Raw genomic sequence first — 20,509 nt, 5'->3', positions numbered from 1 at the left:
ATATATGTGTGTGTGTGTGTGTGTGTGTATATATATATATATATATATATATACATACACACACACACGTCTTTGCCTAGGCTGATGTAGGAAACATACATTACTCTAACAGTCCCTCATTTTGTTCCTTTAGAGCAGCCAGGAGTACATCTAGCCAGATACTTATAAATGGCCTAGCGACATAAGCCGGAATTTCTACACCACTTCCCCGGATCCTCCAACTGACGTCCCCTAGCACTCACAAACAAAAAGTATCATAGGAAGGCACTACAAGAAAAGACGGTTGATTGAAAGCAGATTCAGCTTCAGAGTCAGTGGTCAAAGGCAAAGCATCACCATACCTAACAGGGGCAGCTTTGTCAATAGACTTTGAGATAAATCCTCGAAGGTACAGAATAATGCAGTCAATAATAGCAATAGCGGTAAGAAATGTCACTAAAGTTCCAGAAAAAGATGAAATCCGGTGGCTGCATCTGCCGAAGGTTGATACCTTAGGCAGATGCAGCCACCGGATTTCTGGTGGACTGATGTCCACCAATCACCAAAAGGGTTTGGAGATGACAGAATTTGCTGCTAGTTCTTTAAAGAGCTTATTTAGACCCTTCAGAGCCTTAGTTATGGAACCATAGCTGTGAAAAAGATAACAGGGATTGAGCAACCTAGGATATAGCATAGGTTCATCATGGTGGGAAGACTCTCTTGCAATAGGACCTGTGTATCCAATTGGATTTGTCCTTCCATCTGAACATCTGTAGGGGTGGTCAGGAACACTTGTTATGGACCCTCAAGTCTGGGTTCTAGAGCTTGCGGATGTGTCTTTTAGTAAACACCCAACCTCCTAGTTTCACAGAATGAGTTCCTTCTAAGCTGTCAGGATCTGGAAGGGAGGCACACACTCAAGAATATACATTAGTTAAGCGTTTTGTGAGAGCAATAACACAGTTTGTCAAGCTACCATGCTGCATCTGGAGTTATCGTGGAAAATACAATCTTAGCCTTGGGACCGGCCCAAAAAGTAGCTCATGTTGGCTGAGGCCTATTCTGTTAGGTGTGTACCTTACAGAGAAGAGTGCCAGTGGGAGGCACCCGCTCCATGGTCTATTGAGCTCTGCCATGCCCTTCTGGATTGTGGTTTCTAAGGTACCATTTAAGCTCTTTGCTCTATCACTGCTTTGTGGATGGTACGGAGCATGAAATGCCTGTTGTATCCCCCAATGCTTTCATTACTTTCTGTATCACTTCTCCCGTGGAGGGAGCAGGGTGCACTGTAGGTAAAAGTGATGTTCTGTGGACCAGAGTCTGAGCGAAACCTATGACAGTGTCAACTGACACATTACGGGGCCAAATAATGTCATAGGAAAATTGAAACCTATCTCAGAACTTTTGTCCAGCTGCAACTAGTGTTTCTAACACAAGAGGGCGCAACACAAGCAACAAGATGAAGGTGTGTTGAGTAATATGCTAGGGGGCGTTGCCAACCAGCCTGAGTTGGAATGAGGACAGCGCAGTATGCTCATAGGCCGGTACTCCACGGCTGAGGAAGGAAAAGAAAAGCTAAACAACTTTTTTTTGTATCAAAGCCTGGGCAGGCAAGGCAGAAAAGGTTTTACTGCAGAGGCAATATTTATCACTGCTTATCCTGAACTCCTGAGTTCATGAATAGAATATCATAGCTGCAATGAAGACTGACACTAACATATATAAAGGCATAGAAATAGGAAAACAAAAGTGTGGATGAAATTTACATCCCACCCTAAGCAGTCATTAAAGTCTTATGCATAGGGGGAGATAAATTCTTATCCCCAGTCAATATCTTCATCACACATTTCACATTCATCACAGCCTGAACACTGGTCAGTAACTCTCATCTATCCATGCGGTCAAGTCTGTCTCTCTCATATAAATATTAATAACTATATAATCCTCCACACCCAATGTTTGGCGTTGTTACAGATTTCAAGAAATTGTGGATCTACTGGACCAACCAGATCAAGCTGAGGACAGTCCTGGAGTGGTTGGTAGCTGACTCCTCAGATAGATGGACTGTAGACAGAGAAAGGGGAACTGACCCTTAGCTGCAGGGAGAATGTCATATCCTTACCTATAAACAGAGTGATTGCCCTGATAAAAGCGGCCCTGCGCTGCAACCTCAGGTCTGATTATCCCTAAAGGGGTGAAACGCAGAACCAGGCGGAACTGGCAAACTACAGAATAGCACTCAGATGCAAGAATATACAGATATAGAGGCAGAACTGTCTACAGAAGACATAGAAGCATGAGACAGTTCACACAGAATGCAACCTGCGCACTGTTTACACCAGAACATACAGATATGCCTGAAACATTCACAACACAGAGGCTGAAAAGAGACAGGTCAGACAGAACTCTCACTGCAGACAGAGCTCAGAGAGTGGGGCAGAACTGAGACAGAACAGAGTGACCAGAGAAGCCATGAACAAATAAACACCAATTGAAAGGCACTAAGGAAGTGCATCAGTTAAGCTGAAATAGGGTAGTAATGACTAATGAGCCCCTTAGGTGAGCTCAGAGGGAGAGAGCTGGGTAACCCTCTCAGTGCTGGACAAAAGCAGAGGGACGCTAGCAACTGGCCGGGACAGCATAGCATAAAAATTCACAAAAGTACTACAATTCTCCCCATCCGCTTGTAAATGCATTCAATCGTTACCACCTTCCTCTGGAATTCCTGTTATTAGGGACAGCAGAAGTGAAGATTAACAACAAAACTTTAACTGTTTCTAATACTAGAGCTGTACAACAGATTCCACAGCTAACGCCAGTATCACTAATATTTTCTTATAATAGGAACAACTTATTTCTCTTACATGACATTATCACACTGAAAACACAACTGTAACACCATTTAACAATTATACACACGTCCAACCAATCACAGAGCTGACATTTACCTTAAAATTCATGTATCTTCTCTTTTTAAACTTTCTATTTTTAAGCTGGTATAATTCTCATAACTTACAAGTTTCTATTCCATTCACGCAAGAAGACTACTGCTGCTGCCAGATTGTTTTACAGTCTTTCTCTCGCTGAATGCTGAAAGGGGGGCGAAGAAGAGGGGAACTGCTTTGCTCACAGAGCTTTGCAAGTACACATTCTTTAACCATTTATCCTTTCCTATACACAAGAACACTCTTGCACTGTCTCAAGGCTATCAGATTATCACGTAATAATCCTTTCTCTCTCTCTGAAAGTTTACTGCTGTCTACTATCTTCTGATCCGTATCAATGCTACTGTCACTCATAGCGACCTGTCCCCTCAGTTGGGACACTACCTGACACTTGAATATAGGAGGCTAAGACGTACAACAAATATCAGTGTTAAAACAGATAACGTAACATGAAAACACACAGGACAAACGGTAGTTATTTGTCACATATGACAGTCATCTGTTAATGGGAATTTTTTCACAGAGTTTGCATGAGCTTGCTTCATGACATAGAGGGACACAAACTGCATGAATGACAGGATTAAACAATTACCCCCTCCCCATTTCCACAGTCACTTTGGAGCAGAAAAGATTCTTTCTATCTTTCCAGAAACAACTTTATATGCGGACAATTTAAGCACAATGCCAGGCAAAACTAATTGTGGTGGATGCTAACACAGCCTGCAGGGCAGATAATTGGGGGGGGGGGGATTGGGGTTTGTAGCCTAAATAAAGGGGGTTTTGAATATTCCTATGCAGTTCAGAGAAGGCACCCATCATTGCACTACTACCAGTGCAAGCACTGGGATGCCAGGTAAAAGGTACATCGATGGGGGGTGAGAAGCCAGCCCATGCCTGCTGCAAAGCTAAGATGGTGCTTGGGTGGCGGCTGAAGGTATTGTTACAGCAGATTCTAAAATGGCTGCTGGGCCATGACTGGGCAATGGTAACGGGCAGATCCAGGAATACTACATACTAGACACGTATCAAGGTACACAGACTGCTACTGGACACATTAAAAACATGGCCATCTAGGAGCGTGGCAATAGGGAGAAAATAGCATCCATGACACGATCAGGGTGGAACCCTCATGGTGAAGAAGGGCTAGCCTTCTTTGTCTTGCAAACAAAGCACATGTAAGAATTGCCATCTTGTAACTTCAACTATCTTTTACTTTTTGTCACCTACCTAAACATTCTTCACCGGGCCTCTGCAAATTGGAGCAATCGTCTATCAACCAAAATTCCTCCATTATCATCTAACACATTTTTCCCAAACCTTCTCATCTAAACAGGCCGCAATTTCCAACAAGCTTTTTCTTTGTCTCTATGTGCTTTCTACCTGCAACAGCTTGCACTATTTCTTCTGTGAACATCCTATCTACATCATCGTCAATTTCAAAGTCAGTGTTACCCGTTATTTACAACTAAAAGCAATCCTTTATGATTTGGCTTTTACGGTCACCTACTTAGCAATTTAATGCCCGAAGTAATTAAAATAACCCTGAGAATAAACTTTTCTTATCTGGAGAAACCATCACTTATCTTAAGAACCCATCAAACCCTTGTCAGGAATTTGGCACCAGGATAAACGCTACTACCGATGATGAGAACTATCTGATGTCTAAACAACAATTTAACAGCGCATAGCAGCACAAAACAGTTATATATATATGTGTGTATTATTACTATAATAGCATGTTTAGTCTGTCCCTATCAACCGAAAAACTGAGATGGATAACATAGAGTGTGTGTGGCCAGATGCTGTCTCATGCTGCCCATAGAAGTCTATGAAGAGGAAGAAGCTGCTGCAGCTCATACTTATGCAACATAAGTGTTTACTGTTCAAAAGTTACTAGAATCAGATTTACCCTGCTCAATACAAAAGTCTTCCATGCATCTGGTACTTATGAGGCTGTGCTACAACAAGAAAAAGAAAAGATCTTGCTCCCCTATGTGTGTAGTGTATAGAGACATCATAGCAGCAGTCTACACCCACCAGTTTAGAGCTAGAGAATAGATCCTGCTCTTCTATAGGCACAGTAAATGGAGACATTATAGCAGCAGTCTACACCAACCAGCTCAGCCCTAGAGAATACATGCTGCTCTTCTATGTGCACAGTGTATGGAGACATCATAGCAGCAGTCTACACCCACCAGCTCAGACCTAGAGAATAGATCCTGCTCTTCTATGTGCACAGTGTATGGAGACATCATAGCAGCAGTCTACACCAACCAGCTCAGAGCTAGAGAATAGATCCTGTTCTTCTATGGGCACAGTAAATGGAGACATCATAGCAGCAGTCTACACCTGCCAGCTCAGAGTTAGAGAATAAATCCTGCTCTTCTATGGGCACAGTAAATGGAGACATCATAGCAGCAGTCTACACCAACCAGCTCAGAGCTAGAGAATAGATCCTGTTCTTCTATGTGCACAGTGTATGGAGATGACATAGCAGCAGTCTACACCCACCAGCTCAGAGCTAGAGAATAGATCCTGCTCTTCTATGTGCACAGTGTATGGAGACATCATAGCAGCAGTCTACACCCACCAGCTCAGACCTAGAGAATAGATCCTGCTCTTCTATGTGTACAGTGTAAGGAGACATCATAGCAGCAGTCTACGCCCACCAGCTCAGACCTAGAGAATAGATCCTGCTCTTCTATGTGCACAGTGTATGGAGACATCATAGCAGCAGTCTACACTCACCAGCTCAGAGTTAGAGAATAAATCCTGCTCTTCTATGGACACAGTAAATGGAGACATCATAGCAGCAGTCTACACCAACCAGCTCAGAGTTAGAGAATAGATCCGGTTCTTCTATGTGCACAGTGTATGGAGACGACATAGCAGCAGTCTACACCCACCAGCTCAGAGCTAGAGAATAGATCCTGCTCTTCTATGTGCACAGTGTATGGAGACATCATAGCAGCAGTCTACACCTACCAGCTCAGAGTTAGAGAATAAATCCTGCTCTTCTATGGGCACAGTAAATGGAGACATCATAGCAGCAGTCTACACCAACCAGCTCAGAGTTAGAGAATAGATCCGGTTCTTCTATGTGCACAGTGTATGGAGACGACATAGCAGCAGTCTACACCCACCAGCTCAGAGCTAGAGAATAGATCCTGCTCTCCTGTGTGTACAGTGTATGGAGACATCATAGCAGCAGTCTACACCCACCAGATCAGAGTTAGAGAATAGATCCTGCTCTTCTATGTGCACAGTGTATGGAGACATCATAGCAGCAGTCTACACTCACCAGCTCAGAGCTAAAGAATAGATCCTGCTCTCCTGTGTGTACAGTGTATGGAGACATCATAGCAGCAGTCTACACCTACCAGCTCAGAGCTAGAGAATAGATTCTGCTCTTCTATGTGTGTAGTGTATGGAGACATCATAGCAGCAGTCTACACCCACCAGCTCAAAGATTAAGATCATGTTTAGGCTCTATGGTCAGTGTGAAAAATGCAGGATTTTAAGCTTGCTTTTTAAATATAGATTGTGATTGAAAATTTAAAAAATTAAATTTTAAATTAAATTTAAAAAAATCACCAAAAATTTTAAAAAAATATGTTTAACACAAAAATGTGATCTATATTATAGGTCTTTTTCTGATGACCCATTCCCTTTAAGTATAGATCAATAGCTGAGCAGGACGCCCTTATGATCTGTGCTAAAAAGAAATTTAACAATGGTCAACACCGTTTATCATCTATAACCCATACAAATGCAATGGTGGGGGTTCCGACAAATCATAGAAGATAGGCAGAAGTGGAAAATAAGCGTCCATGTGTTTCTTATCAGGATCTGCACAGCTGCGGAAGCTGAAGGTAGAGCGCTGAACGTAATTGTGTAATGTTGTCTCTTGCAGGTTCTCGGCTCTGCACCATGCTGCCCTCATAGGGAATACTGAGCTCATCTCTCTGCTCCTGGAAGCACAGGCTAACGTAGACATTAAAGATAACAAAGGTGAGAGGAAGAGTCACTGGTGAGGACGCTAATATTGTCACATATTCACTGGAGTCAGATATGGCGGTAATAGAACTGGAGCAGGAGAAAGGCTTAAGGTGCAGCGACCATGACAGTTCAATGTCTGGCCAAAATTAAAAATGGTGTCCATCCATGTCGGGAGTAGGAACATTGCAGTACAAATATCTGTGCCCCTCCAGCTGCAGGAAAGCTGGCCGCTATCTGTAGTCTGCAAGAAGGAACCAATGAAGAACATCAAGCCAGTCAAAGGAAGGATCTCATAGCTCAAGAGGCTCCAAGGAGCTGCAGTGAAGTTGGGGAGATGATGTCTTATAATGATATCTTGAGTATCATTAAAAGGATTGGACAATTTCATTTTTTTAGCCTTCATGGTCAAAACCGTTGACTGGGCCTATCTTTAATGCATCCTTTATTCTTTCTTTCAACAATGTATATCTGGAAAAAAAATATCGTACCTCTCTGGGTTTCTCCCCCTTCAAAAATTCTAAATACCCATATAGGTGATCTAACTCTAAGTACCAGATATACATCTAGATGTATGGCGAGCCAAAGGCATCACGAAGGTTGAGGATTTATATGAAGGACCAATCATGAAATCTTTCACACAACTACATGAGACACAGCAATTAGCGCACAAAGAATTTCATAGATACTTGAATGCATCCTTTAACCACTTCCTGACCAAAGGTTTTACCCCTCTTCCTTACCAGATATGGGCCACCTGGATGTTTATGCTTTATGGGCAGTCAGGAACTAGCTAAAGCGGTCAGTGAAAAAGATAGCATGGATGTACACTATCCTACCAAAAGCAATTGGACACCTGAGCAAGAATCAAAAGTAGTATTTATGTTCATATGATAATACTTAGTGGGGCTCCTTTGGCCCTAATGACATTGTATACTCTCTGTGGCACAATTTCTATTAACATCGGATACACTTCATCTGGTATTTACCTCCATCCATCCTGCAAATGTCTGGCAAGTTCATTCAAAGAAGACACATTGGTCCGTCTACAATTGTGCAAGGAGCATCGTCATTGGACAGTTCAGCAATAGAAGAACATTCTATGGAGTGATGAATCACACTACTCCATCTTCATATCAGATAGACGACCCTTGGTCTGGAAATATTTTACAGGGCAGTAATAACATATGGAAATAAATACTACTTTAGATTCTTGCTCAGCTCTCCCATTACCTTTATCCCATTTTCAATAGGACCCTCTGCATTAAAATAATAAACAGAGATACTTGCCCCTCTGTGACCTCCAGGACCCAACAAGTACAGCCTGCTGCGGTCTCGGGGTTTGTTGTGCCGTTGATGTCACAGGAAATCACGTGACTGTTGCAGCCAATGATTCGCTACAGCATCACATTCTTGTATTCCTGGCATCATGGCACTCAGGATGTGCTACTGGTGCCAGGACAATGGGTGGTGACACTACAGCCTCTCATTGGTTGCAGCAATCACCTAATTTCCTGTGATATCTTCCGTCTCAGGAATCACCAGGACTGCAGCGTGAGATCCCAGCAGCCACAAAGGGGTAAGTATACTACTGTTCATTATTTTCACATGGGCGGTCCTATAGTAAGGGGGATGTCCAATAACCAGACAACCCCTTTAATGTAATGTCACAGAAATGTATTACAACAAGTTAAACTTTGCTACATCTGTACATATAAGCCAAAAGGTGATGTCAGTGATCGCCAAGTGCTGGACCTAGTTTTAGCTTTTGTACCACAAGCTTCGAGCTCCATCACCTTCACTCGACTGTTATTATATATATATTACTTGCTGTTATACGGCACTGATCACTGTTTTCATTACAGGGATGCGTCCGCTGCATTACGCGGCTTGGCAGGGCAAGAAAGAACCTATGAAGCTGCTTCTGAAGTCAGGATCTGCAGTGAATATCCAGTCAGACGAGGGACAGATCCCATTGCACCAGGCGGCTCAGCATGGACACTATGATGTGGTAAGTGACAACTGTAGGTTAGCAAACGCGTTAGAAAGTCTTAAGGCCCATTTAGACACAAAGATATCGCTCAAAAGCTATCCTTTGATCGATAATTGGATGTAAATGTGCGCATCTTTCACTTTTCTGCCAAACGATGAATTTCAGTTTGGCATGAAATCCATCGTTCGGCAGAACAGCTGATAAGAACGACCGCACGCTGTGTTCTGCCCTTCAGAGCGCTGATTACATTGTTTCAGCTGTCAGCCCTGTGTCAGAACAAAGGGAATGTGTTCAGAGAACAGCAAGTGGTCTCTCCTCTGAATACAGCTCCCGGTGGTTCACACGCTGCTAATTGTACCAATTGTACGGCATTAGTACCAATTAGTAGTTTATGCAAAATGATCGCTCAGAAGCCATCTTTTGAGCAATCAAATCTCAGTGTAAATGCTCCTTAATGCAGTAGCATTGGTTGCAAGTCTATATTTATAGTCTACATCACCAATTTCATTTGCACTGCTTCTATCTCAATCTCCTGTGCTGTTGGTGTCCTGTAAAATTTTCAGTTGTTGCCAGGTATATGGTTTACTGGTTTTACATATGTAGTAGAGCTGAGTTTGTCATTAGGGAATATGTGCCATGATATCACTATCTGTTATCTGTCATTTTCTATAGTTCTGTGAATATACCTGTATGATCTTAGTGATCAGGGTATAACGGTGAAAAGAAAAAAATTGAGCTCTGCTACATCTGTAACTCCGTTTCATGCTGCAACCATAAAGCTGTCCATCGTGCGTGCGGCTTTCTGTGATCCTAGATATCATATATACACACATACACACATTTATGATTTATGACAGTCTAGCTCCTCCCACAACCTGAAAACCCAAGTAGGACTCCACGTAAATCCATTATCCCATGCCCCTAATGTCATACTCCGAAGGGTCTGACATCTGGAGTCGTCACACTGTAGAGCCGCTTTTGCAGCCTCTGACATGAAGGTATAGCACCACATCCCTCCCTAACAGTTCAATCCCAAATCATTGGACATTTAAGCTCCACCCCTGCTCAAAAAGAAAATGCCTTGTGGCACATCCGCACTGCCACAACATGTGACGCGGGTGCAACCGCCAGGGGTTGATCTATTTCAGCCACTCAATCTTGCACATCTCTTCCACTCAGGCTGCCATTTGAGCATAGATCACCGTCCATGCACTCTAAATTCTCACTGCCACCACCCATGGAGAAAGCCCAGGGATTTTCGTACGCACACCTATACTGCTCTCCAGCAATCAAAGGGTTAACATCATTGAAGGCTTATGGTCAGAACCATAAGGGATGCACTTTTCAAAATTTTTAGACTGTAATACAAGAAAATGCAGCGCTTACAAAAAAGATGGGAAGAAAAAGTAAAACGACATTCAAGTAATACAGAATCCTGAAGCTTACAGCACTTCTTAACCCTTTAGTGACCGCCAATAGGCCTTTTTATGGCGGTCAATAAGGGGCTTTAAACCTACATGCACATCTTTTTAAGGTGGAGGCATGACTGACTACTGGCAACCAGACTCCTACGCTTACAGATAAGAATGGAGACGCCTCAGATCCTGGCAGTTTAACCCCTTACATGCCACATGCTGCTTACTGCAGCATTTAAACTGTCACCCATCGGCACTCTGCGATTGGAAGGTGCCAATAAGTTCCCATGGCAGTCGAAGACCTAACAAAGGCCTCCATGTCTGCTATGTAACTCACCCTATTAGTCCCTACCTATAGCAGGGTGCAATGGGCTGACGCCATAGGTATAGTAGAACGCACAACATACATACCATGTTCTATCCTAGCGATGGAGCGATTGCATCTTCAAGTGCTCTTGTAGGACTATAAAGTAGTGTCCAAAAAAGTTCAATTAAATTTAATTTTTAAAAAAGAAATCCAGTTTAAGACCCCAATTAGCATTTTCCTCACAAAGAAAACTTTTTAAATGAATAAAATACAAAAAAAGGTTTAAAAAAGCAACACAATAGTGTCACCACAATCATAATGATGCAAACAATGAAAATATATTGTTATGTATCTCGCATAGTGAACAGCATAAAAATTATTTAAAAAAGTAATGCTAGAATGGCTACTATTCTTTTGTTTGCCTCCCCAAAAAACGCAATAAAAAGCAATCTCAAAGTCATGTGTACCTCAAACCGCTACCAATAAAAACGGCAAAAAAACAAGCTCTGTGCAATCAAAAAAGAGAAAAGCTCCTCAGCGCGCTGTCAAACTATACAAAATATCAATGTCAGAGTCTTACTTAATTTGTGGGTGCCGGTCCCATGGCACCCCTCATATCCAGGTGAGCGTAAAAGTAAATGCAAGGAGATGATCCTATATGAATTCTGTTTAATGCCTCCATTGCTTGAAAAATAAAAATGTCCTGGGTCTTAGAAGGCAGCAATGCAGATTCAATTATTTTTGGTTAAAAGTGTAAAAAAAATCTCTATAAACTTGATATTTCAGTAATCGTGTTGATCCAGATAATAAAATAATCATGTTACTTTTACCAAATGGTGAGCGCCGTAAAAGTAAAGCCCAAAAAACAATGGTGAAATTTTGGGGTGGGGTGGGGTGTTTCCATTCCCCCCTCCCCCAAAAAATGTAATAAAAGTTATACAATACATTATATGTAGCACACCTTCTGTTTAAGTTCATTTCTTGCCAATAGGCAGTATGAACATTTCCTTCAGCACATGGCCAGCTGAAGCAGTTCTACTACTACAGGAGGACTCCAAGAAACAGCTCCTCATATCTCAGCTTCCTAGACACAGACAGGGATACTGAGATTAGTTGTCACCCCTCAGTTTGTAGGGCTTCCACAGAGTTGGCCTTGAAATCAGCAGTTTTCCAGTATTCATCTGTTCCCTCAATTATCATTTCTGTTTCCAGATTGATCTCCAAGGGTATAAATTAATCAGAGTCATGGCGCCCGCACGTCTATGTCGCACGACACGCATAAAAGGGAATATTTTATTTAACATAATATTAATGATGTCGTATGAATCTACAAATGCAAAGACTAGAGTGAAGCCGCCCCCCCCTTCTCTGCTTGCGGGTTCAGACGAGGTAGCCGGCGCTGTTCTGAAATATGAATTCACCTGTCTTCCTTTTGTGATAACGCCGCCGCAGAGCGCGCTATAAATACTGGTGTGTTTAACTAGGTCTGTTATTAAAATGGGAAGATCTCGGCTTATACAAAAGATCTCAGTCTGTGGATGAATCAAAACGAGGATATGCTGAGAAATGTGTTAAATGGATGGGAATAGATAAGCGGGTTAGATGTGCTTTAGGAATCTGTGCTCAGCTTTACATTAAAGGGACGGTTCTCTTTAAACGTTTTTCATAAAATGTTGGTGTTTTTTTTCTAATTTCAGGGTTATAGATGACGGTGTTAGGTGAGGAGCCCATGTATAATCTCTATATGCCCTTTCTACACTACTTATTACTTGTTTAACCCCTTTAGTGGCACGCCCGGAAAATCTCTGGGGCTTGCTGCACTGACCATTCAGTTAAACCCCGGAAGATTTCCGTGGACAGCTCTAGTGCATTATTGACTCATTTTTAAAAATCTGCCTTATGAGGCATGATATGGTAATAATAAACCTGCCACTGAAGGGGTTAAAGGGTTGTGCCTACTTATAAAGTTATCCTTTATCCACAGGATAGGGGATAACTTTATGACTGGTGGGGGTCTGATTGCTGGGACCACCATCCATGCCGAGAACAGGGGTCTGGTTGGCTCTTTAGTGAAAGGAGCGAAAATCTCACAGGCGCACTGCTACTCCATTCACTTCAATGACCGCGCTGGAGATTGACGAAGTGATTGAATTCGGTAATCTTCGTTGCTGTCATTGAAGTGAGTGGGGCGGAGGCGTACCTGCACAACCTCCACTACATTTAATTGAAAACCGACCGCACTCCTGTTCTCAGGATCAGTGGGGATCCCAGACTTTCCATTACGTTGATTGTCAGGGGGTCCCAAAAGTCAGATCCCCACAGATAAAACATTGATTGCCTATCCACCTATCCCAAGGATTGTCCATCACTAATAATAAACAATTCTAAACTTGTAAAGTGCCAACATATTCCTCAGTGTGTTACAAATCAGAGGAAATATGGACATACAAAATTAGATATTATATGCAGTATCAAACTAATAAACAATTGGAGCAATATGAGTGAGAGTCCTGCTCACAAGAGCTTATAATCTATAAGGAAATAGGAGTGAGAGTCCTGCTCACAAGAGCTTATAATCTATAAGGAAATAGGAGTGAGAGTCCTGCTCCCAAGAGCTTATAATCTATAAGGAAATAGGAGTGAGAGAAGAGGTACAAGTGCCTGCTCTGTACAATGGTCCTGGACATCATTAATATAAACAGGTTAGTATACAGAAAACTGTATGAGCTGGTAAGCAGCCAGTATCTGTGTAAGTACAGATAGGAAGTGCATTGGGCTGCAGAGGGTGTGGGGGATACAATGGGGTGAATGGATCAGGTTTTGTGGGAGAATGTAGAAGGGTTAAGGAAGAAGAGTTAAATTAGGGAAAATGGTAGATCTCCCTAAAGGAATGTGTTTTAGGGCTCACTTGGGATATCGGTAAATAACCTCGTTTTCTGAAGTAGCACATTCCAGAGAACTGGTGCAGCTCAAGAAAAGTTTTGGAGACAGGAGTATGAGTGTGTGTGTCCACAGTAGAGCCTTCACCGTTCCCTCCATTCCACCACAAATAACCTCCAAGTACAGCACCCACTCAACTCAGCCTGGTAACCTCATTCTTCAGGAGAGAATCCAGGAGTAAGTGTACGACATCACAAATGCTAAGGGAACAGTTGGAGAATTTACCGCCTGCTAATTGAAACTGTGAACCTTGTACTCTGTCCAAAAGTTAAGTTAACTGGGTGCCTTCGGTTTTACTAAAGCTCTTTGGAGTTGCCTCTTTATTTTGTCACAGCGACACCTTTACTCAAAGGCACTGGTGTCCCATCGCACTTGCAGTAATTACCAGTTGCACTCGTCCAGAGTCCTATTGCTATTTCACCTACTGCACGAGCCACCTTTTTGGGCAGAGTAGTGACCACCTTGACAAGATCAAAGTTAGCGCACCCACTCGAGCTACGCCTACCAACTCCTGCTTGCTGCAATTGTCTGTGGGCTGATTTTCGGGTGCTATTGTGCCTAAACGTTGTCCCTTGGTAAAAGATCATTAGCAGAACAGAGAGCACGAGTATGGTGGTAGACAAAGATGAGGGAGAAGTTAAAGGACGGTGCAGCATTGTGGAGAGCTTTATGGATAAGATTGATGAGTATTAATTGTATTCTATAGTAAATGGGCAACCAGTGTAGTGATTGGCACAGCATCGACGCATCATGCACTGACGGGCATGAGGTTGAGGTATCAGTGTAGTGATTGGCACAGGGTGGAGGCATCAGGGTAGTACAAAAAGATAAGCCTGGCTGCTGTGTTGAGTATAGATGGGAACAGGGAAAATTTCCCACAATACCTCTTTAACCATTCTTGCAGTTCTTCACACGGCTACGTACAATCCAAAAATCACCCTGATATATAAGTCTTTGGATTTTCCTCTTCTGCCAGATCATTAAGAATTCCATCAAGTCCTTTTAGGTTGGGTGCACATATATCTTGTATCTCCTGCCAGTTTTTTAATACTTGAGCCGGACACAACTGATGACTTATGTGCACTTTGTGGAGAGGTTGTCACAGATCCGATCCTAGATTGATGCCTGTGCCTCATTAGGAAGAACTGGAAGTCTTGGTGATCTTGTCTCACTCCATTTGTTTTCTTCCTTTGTTTTTCTAGTCTGAGATGTTACTTCAGCACCAGTCTAACCCCTGCATCATGGATATCTCTGGAAAAACCCCTCTGGACTTGGCTTGTGAGTTTGGAAGAGTCGGGGTAAGTGTTGTACAAACCTTTTCAGCCCCTTATGGTTGCATCTACAAAGTATACACACAAAAGTTTCCTCACTGTCGATGAAGAACACAATGTTATAAACTGTAGTAGTACCATTCGTGGCCACTAGATAGCGATCATGCACCTGATTTTTGCTCACCTGAAGATTGTAGGCTACTCTAGGGCAGGACTGCTTAATTATTTGGGGATTCGAATATTTCTGCATATCCTGCAACTATTAAACTATTACTAGGTGAAGGACAAGGCTGCTTCAGGTATGAGCGTTGGAAATAGCCATTTATTTTCTATTGCTTTGAGAAATACGAAAGTAAAATGATCTTCGCCTTTTTCTATCAGTAAACATTGGCCAACATAAACTTAACGAATACTAAAGCGATTATCACAATTTATTCGTAGGAGAGATAGGATTGTGCCATACATGAGTCAGCTGCAGAGGATGAGATGGAGTAGGTGTTGTGATATCTGATATTGGTGCCAGGGCGCTTTGTCCTGCCATTGAATTATTCATTATCTAACAGCAGGGATCCACCTCTATCATTTGCAGGTTGTTCAGCTGTTATTAAACAGTAACATGTGTGCTGCACTGTTAGAACCAAAGCCTGGAGATAGTACAGACCCCAACGGGACCAGCCCCCTGCACCTCGCAGCCAAGAACGGGCACATTGATATTATCAGGTAAGGACTGTGTCTAAGTACAGGATTTAATAACTGGGTTAGCTCTGCAACATCGAGGCCATGAGGATGAATCGTACCAGTAGAGGATCTCATATACTGATACTTGGGGTGCGGAATAATGATATGCTGACACTTGGGGTGCAGGATAATGACACACTGACACTTGGGGTGCAGGATGATGACACACTGACACTTGGGGTGCAAGATAATGACATACTGACACTTGGGGTGCAGAATAATGACACACTGATACTTGGGGTGCAGGATAATGACACGCTGACACTTGGGGTGTAGGCTAATGCAACACTGACACTTGGGGTGCAGGAAAATGACACACTGACACTTGGGGTACAGTATAATGACACACTGATACTTGGGGTGCAGGATAATGAAACACTGATACTTGGGGTGCAGGATAGTTACACACGGATACTTGAGGTGTAGGCTACTGAAACACTGACACTTGGGGTGCAGGATAATAACACACTGACACTTGGGGTGCAGGATAATGGCACACTGATACTTGGGGTGTAGGCTACTGAAACACTGATACTTGGGGTGCAGGATAATAACACACTGACACTTGGGGTGCAGGATAATGAAACACTGATACTTGAGGTGTAGGCTAATGAAACACTGATACTTGGGATGCAGGATAATGATACGCTGACACTTGGGGTGCCGGATAATGAAACCGTAATACTTGGGGTGCAGGATAATGACACACTGACACTTGGGATGCAGGAGAATATGCTGACACTTGAGGTGCAGGATAATGACACACTGACACTTGGGGTACCGGATAATGACACATTGACACTTGGGGTGCAGGATAATGACACGCTGACACTTGGGGTGCAGGATAATGGCACACTGACACTTGGGGTACAGGATAATGGCACACTGATACTTGGGGTAGAGGATAATGACACACTGATACTTGGGGTACAGGATAATGACACACCGATACTTGGGGTACAGGATAATGGCACATTGATACTTGGGGTACTGGATGATGACACACTGATACTTGGGGTACTGGATGATGACACACTGATACTTGGGGTGCAGGATAATGACACACTGACACTTGGGGTACAGGATAATGACACACTGATACTTGGGGTACTGGATGATGACACACTGATACTTGGGGTACTGGATGATGACACACTGATACTTGGGGTGCAGGATAATGACACACTGACACTTGGGGTACAGGATAATGACACACTGATACTTGGCGTACTGGATGATGACACACTGATACTTGGGGTGCAGGATAATGACACACTGACACTTGGTCCACAAAACAATGGCACACTGACACTCTGGGTACAGGATAGTGTTAGACTAACACATGGGGTACAGAATGATGACACACTGATATTTAGGGTGCAGGATGATGATACAGTGATAATTGGGTCACAAAACAATGACAGGAACAGTTGGGGTACAGTATAATAACACACTAGTACTTGTGTACAGGATGTTGACACACTGATATTTGGAGTATAGGACCAATGGCACACTGATACCTGGGGTACAGGATAATGACCCCCTAGGTCCTATAACAATGATACACTGACACGTAAGGTTTTAGAACAATGACACTTGGGGGTACAGGAAAATGAAACATTGATATTTGGGGTAAAGAAACAATGACACTTGGGGTACAGGATAATTACATACTGACTCTTGGGGGCTCCAGAACAATGAGTATTCTAGTAATAAAGGCTGACACCACTTGCATTTGTCCTTCACTTTTTATGAGATCTGAAGTTTCTATGACATCAGCCTTGCCTGTCACCCAAGTCCAGAACAGGGACCCAGTGACACCTCCATTTCTAGATTAAGAACACCCTGATTTCTGGGTTGCAGGATAGGGTTTAGGACAATTACATACATCCAGAGCAAAGACACCCTGATACTCGGAGGTTCTAGAATAGTTTCCAGCTGAGAAAAAGATGATTTAGTACCCTCTGTTGTCAGCCGAGTCCCAGCATTGTACACAGCAGTAGATTGAAGACGCCGGCGGGGGCGTTTCGGCCCCTCTTGCCTCTGTTGTAGAAATATTTGGTCATAAAACCCTAGAACATTTTTCTTATTTCCAGGGTCTCTGGCGGCAGACACAATTGTTGGAGATAATGCTGCTCCTTAGACTGCTGGTGTAAGCAGCCAATAACCATGATATATTGTCGCCCGTTATAACCCGCTTCGTACTTACAACAGAAGCGAGGAATCCGCCAAGAAGCTGCCACAGTCAGACAACATCCAATACATATATACACCCAGCAGAAGCTTTAGAGGTCTGTGTTTGTGGAATAGGGCAAGAAAAAAGCTGTCAGGAGGGAAGGATATTACTGCTGCTCTGGTAGTACTAGCGCAGAGCGGAGCGCCCCAACGTTACACATCAGGAGCGATTTATGTGTCTTAAAGCAAGTTGTTCTAAGCAATGGCTGTAAAGCGGCCCCCTGAGGGAGCTTTAGTGTAACGTGCATTATATCAATATCATAGGTTCAGTTAAAGCAACCCTCCGGCCCTGGAGAAACAAAGATGGATGAACCGCTTCTCTGACTACCTGATGCACTCTGTGCATGGTATGCATTAGTAGTCTTAGACACTACATGCTTTAACCCTTTGCAATCCAATTTTGGATTCAGGGTTTCCTAGAGGGCTTTCTCTTTCTGCCGTTATACAATGTCGCCATCTGCTGGCTAGAGCCAGTACTGCGGTATGTGACATGCTGGAGAGTCCCCCAACAACAGGGCGGCCAGTAATATACAGTAAGAATACCCTGCCGGACATCTTCCGACATCGGAGCTGTACAGCCTTCAATCAGAATGTCTTCACACATCAGACAGTGGATTGGAAAGGGTTAACATCTACATGTTACAATGTATCAGGGAATTGCCTAAATAACTGTTCCCTGTTAGAATAGTATTATTTCCTTTTGGAAGAATTCAGTTTCATAATTCTATCTGTCTCCCAGAGATCTGGGTGACATAACATATCATGTCTGCTATACCATATCCATTTCCTGATCCCCTGAATGGCAAACTTGCCTTGATATGTACTGAAGCAGCAAAGGGTATATTGGTTCAGCAAGTAGAGCGAACCAGAGCTTTCAACAAGATTTCTAAAATACACCAGGTTCTTCTTACCCTGCTGCTGTTTGCCCCCTATTTCATACTTTTGCGATCTGATTTTTAGGTTGTCTTACCCATTTTTCTGCTGTCCTGCTGTTTGCTATCCACTTTCAGGGAGTAGGCTGTAGAAAGCCTGGCATTCTACCAGTAGTTCCTTGTCTTGACTTCCTCGCCCTTTCTACCCATGCTGCATTGCATTATCTGGTCCAATCAGCAGGGAGGCAATATCTAAATGCCCACCCCTCTGTTTTCCCAGGACAAACAGTTATTTGGAGACATTCTGTCTAAATGGATAGTAAATCCACTATAATGTGTGTGTGTTCACACACCCACATGTAACAGCAGGATAGACATAGATTGTGGAGATCATTATCACAGTGTCTGCAGATCTGTCAGCCTGAAGTGTGAAAGTGTATGGAAGCTGCCTGTGAAGAACGCATATCCCCTGCTGTTATGGAATCGCCATGTCCTTTTTACTACAGAAGCTCTGTACCTAAGGTCAGAGAGTGAATTGCAGAGAAGCTGGAAGGGAAACCCCTAGTGGCAGCCACTTCAAATGGCATTTACATTGGTTAAGCAACAACATTTTTAATGCAAGTATATTACAGAAATTATAAGACTAACACAAGCTGGTAGATGAGCAGAAGTGGTCTGAAAAGGTAGTACCCCTTAAGGCACAGCTAGAGAGCTCAACCATTCAGAAGACAAAGCTGGATGATGTTTTTTTTTTTTTATAAGTGACTATATTAATGTCTCTCAACCCTCATAAGGCCAGATTCACATGGCCTTTCGTGAGCATTGGATCAGATAGCACATGGACACCCATTCGTGTGCTGTCCAATCTGCACCGACACTGCATATTGTATGTCCTGCTCTCTCCCATGAAAACAGATGAGAATAAGACATGGAGCCATTTTCTACATTGACCATCAGTCTGTGTGAAAATTTGGTCATATGGATAGCCTCCTAGACTATAATGGGGCCCAAATATACGACGGTATCAATATGGGCACTATCTACCCCAATCCATCCTCAAAACTTTGCAGAAATACCTACTCTGGAGTACAGTTGCATAAGCCCCGCCTCTTTCCAGATTCGTTTTCATGGCCTAATCATACAAAAAAACAGAATGGTTGGAAAATAAATGTAACTGAGATGTTTTTTAATGGGGTTAGTTCTTCTGAGCAACCCATTCCCACATCCATATGGACGTCATAGATCTGCTGTGAGCCAGAGCGGAGAGCTGCTATGGTGGAGCCATGTATTACATGGCATGCTGTTCATTATAATGGACACATATGGTACTACATTTCCCTAGTAGAGGTTCTTTGATTATAACAGGGTCCATCCAGCTTCCATTCTGCTCTATGGCATTTACCAGACATAATAGTGCAGCATTCTTCGCTATTTTGTGCAGCATTTTGAACCGTGTTGGAGTCTACAACACAGATGTGAACCTAACCAATGTACTGGGGCCTAGGGTCAGAGAATCGGTCTTCCGCTATAGGGAGTGGGTGGAGCCATTAGGTACCTCCTGTATAAAGTGTCGTAGGAAAGCAGGGTAGTTACCGGGCAGAACCGTTAGTGACTTGGGGTGTACTGGATCTGCTTGATTCTCAGGTCTCCCGAAACATCACTCAGCCACATCTTGTTGTTTGAACGCCAACTTTACTGAAGGTAACTGGAACAGTTCACCGTCAGGCGGCATCGGTTCACACTGCTACTTCAGAGAGGAGTCACTGCCAACAAGCGTTTCCACTTTCTCTGCCTGATCTGCGTTGTAGAGGTCGCTTT

General features: G+C 43.1%; 1 protein-coding gene across 2 annotated transcripts in view; it reads left to right on the top strand.

The window, feature by feature from the left end:
* CASKIN1 (CASK interacting protein 1) overlaps nucleotides 1-20,509 on the top strand; it is a 197,648-nt gene that overhangs the window by 140,027 nt on the left and 37,112 nt on the right. For both annotated transcript variants that reach the window (XR_010786424.1, XM_066576569.1), the window contains exons 3-6: nucleotides 6,838-6,935; nucleotides 8,786-8,931; nucleotides 14,778-14,873; nucleotides 15,436-15,566. Coding sequence is in view for 1 of the 2 variants with exons in the window: in XM_066576569.1 (XP_066432666.1) it covers nucleotides 6,838-6,935; nucleotides 8,786-8,931; nucleotides 14,778-14,873; nucleotides 15,436-15,566 (471 nt within the window). In the remaining variant the exon portion in view is untranslated. The remainder of the gene's footprint in view (nucleotides 1-6,837; nucleotides 6,936-8,785; nucleotides 8,932-14,777; nucleotides 14,874-15,435; nucleotides 15,567-20,509) is intronic.

This window comes from Eleutherodactylus coqui, chromosome 8, assembly GCF_035609145.1.
Source record: "Eleutherodactylus coqui strain aEleCoq1 chromosome 8, aEleCoq1.hap1, whole genome shotgun sequence".
Lineage (NCBI taxonomy): Eukaryota > Metazoa > Chordata > Amphibia > Anura > Eleutherodactylidae > Eleutherodactylus > Eleutherodactylus coqui.
Note: the sequence above shows the minus strand (reverse complement) of the source record. Positions and strands in the feature narration are given on the sequence as shown.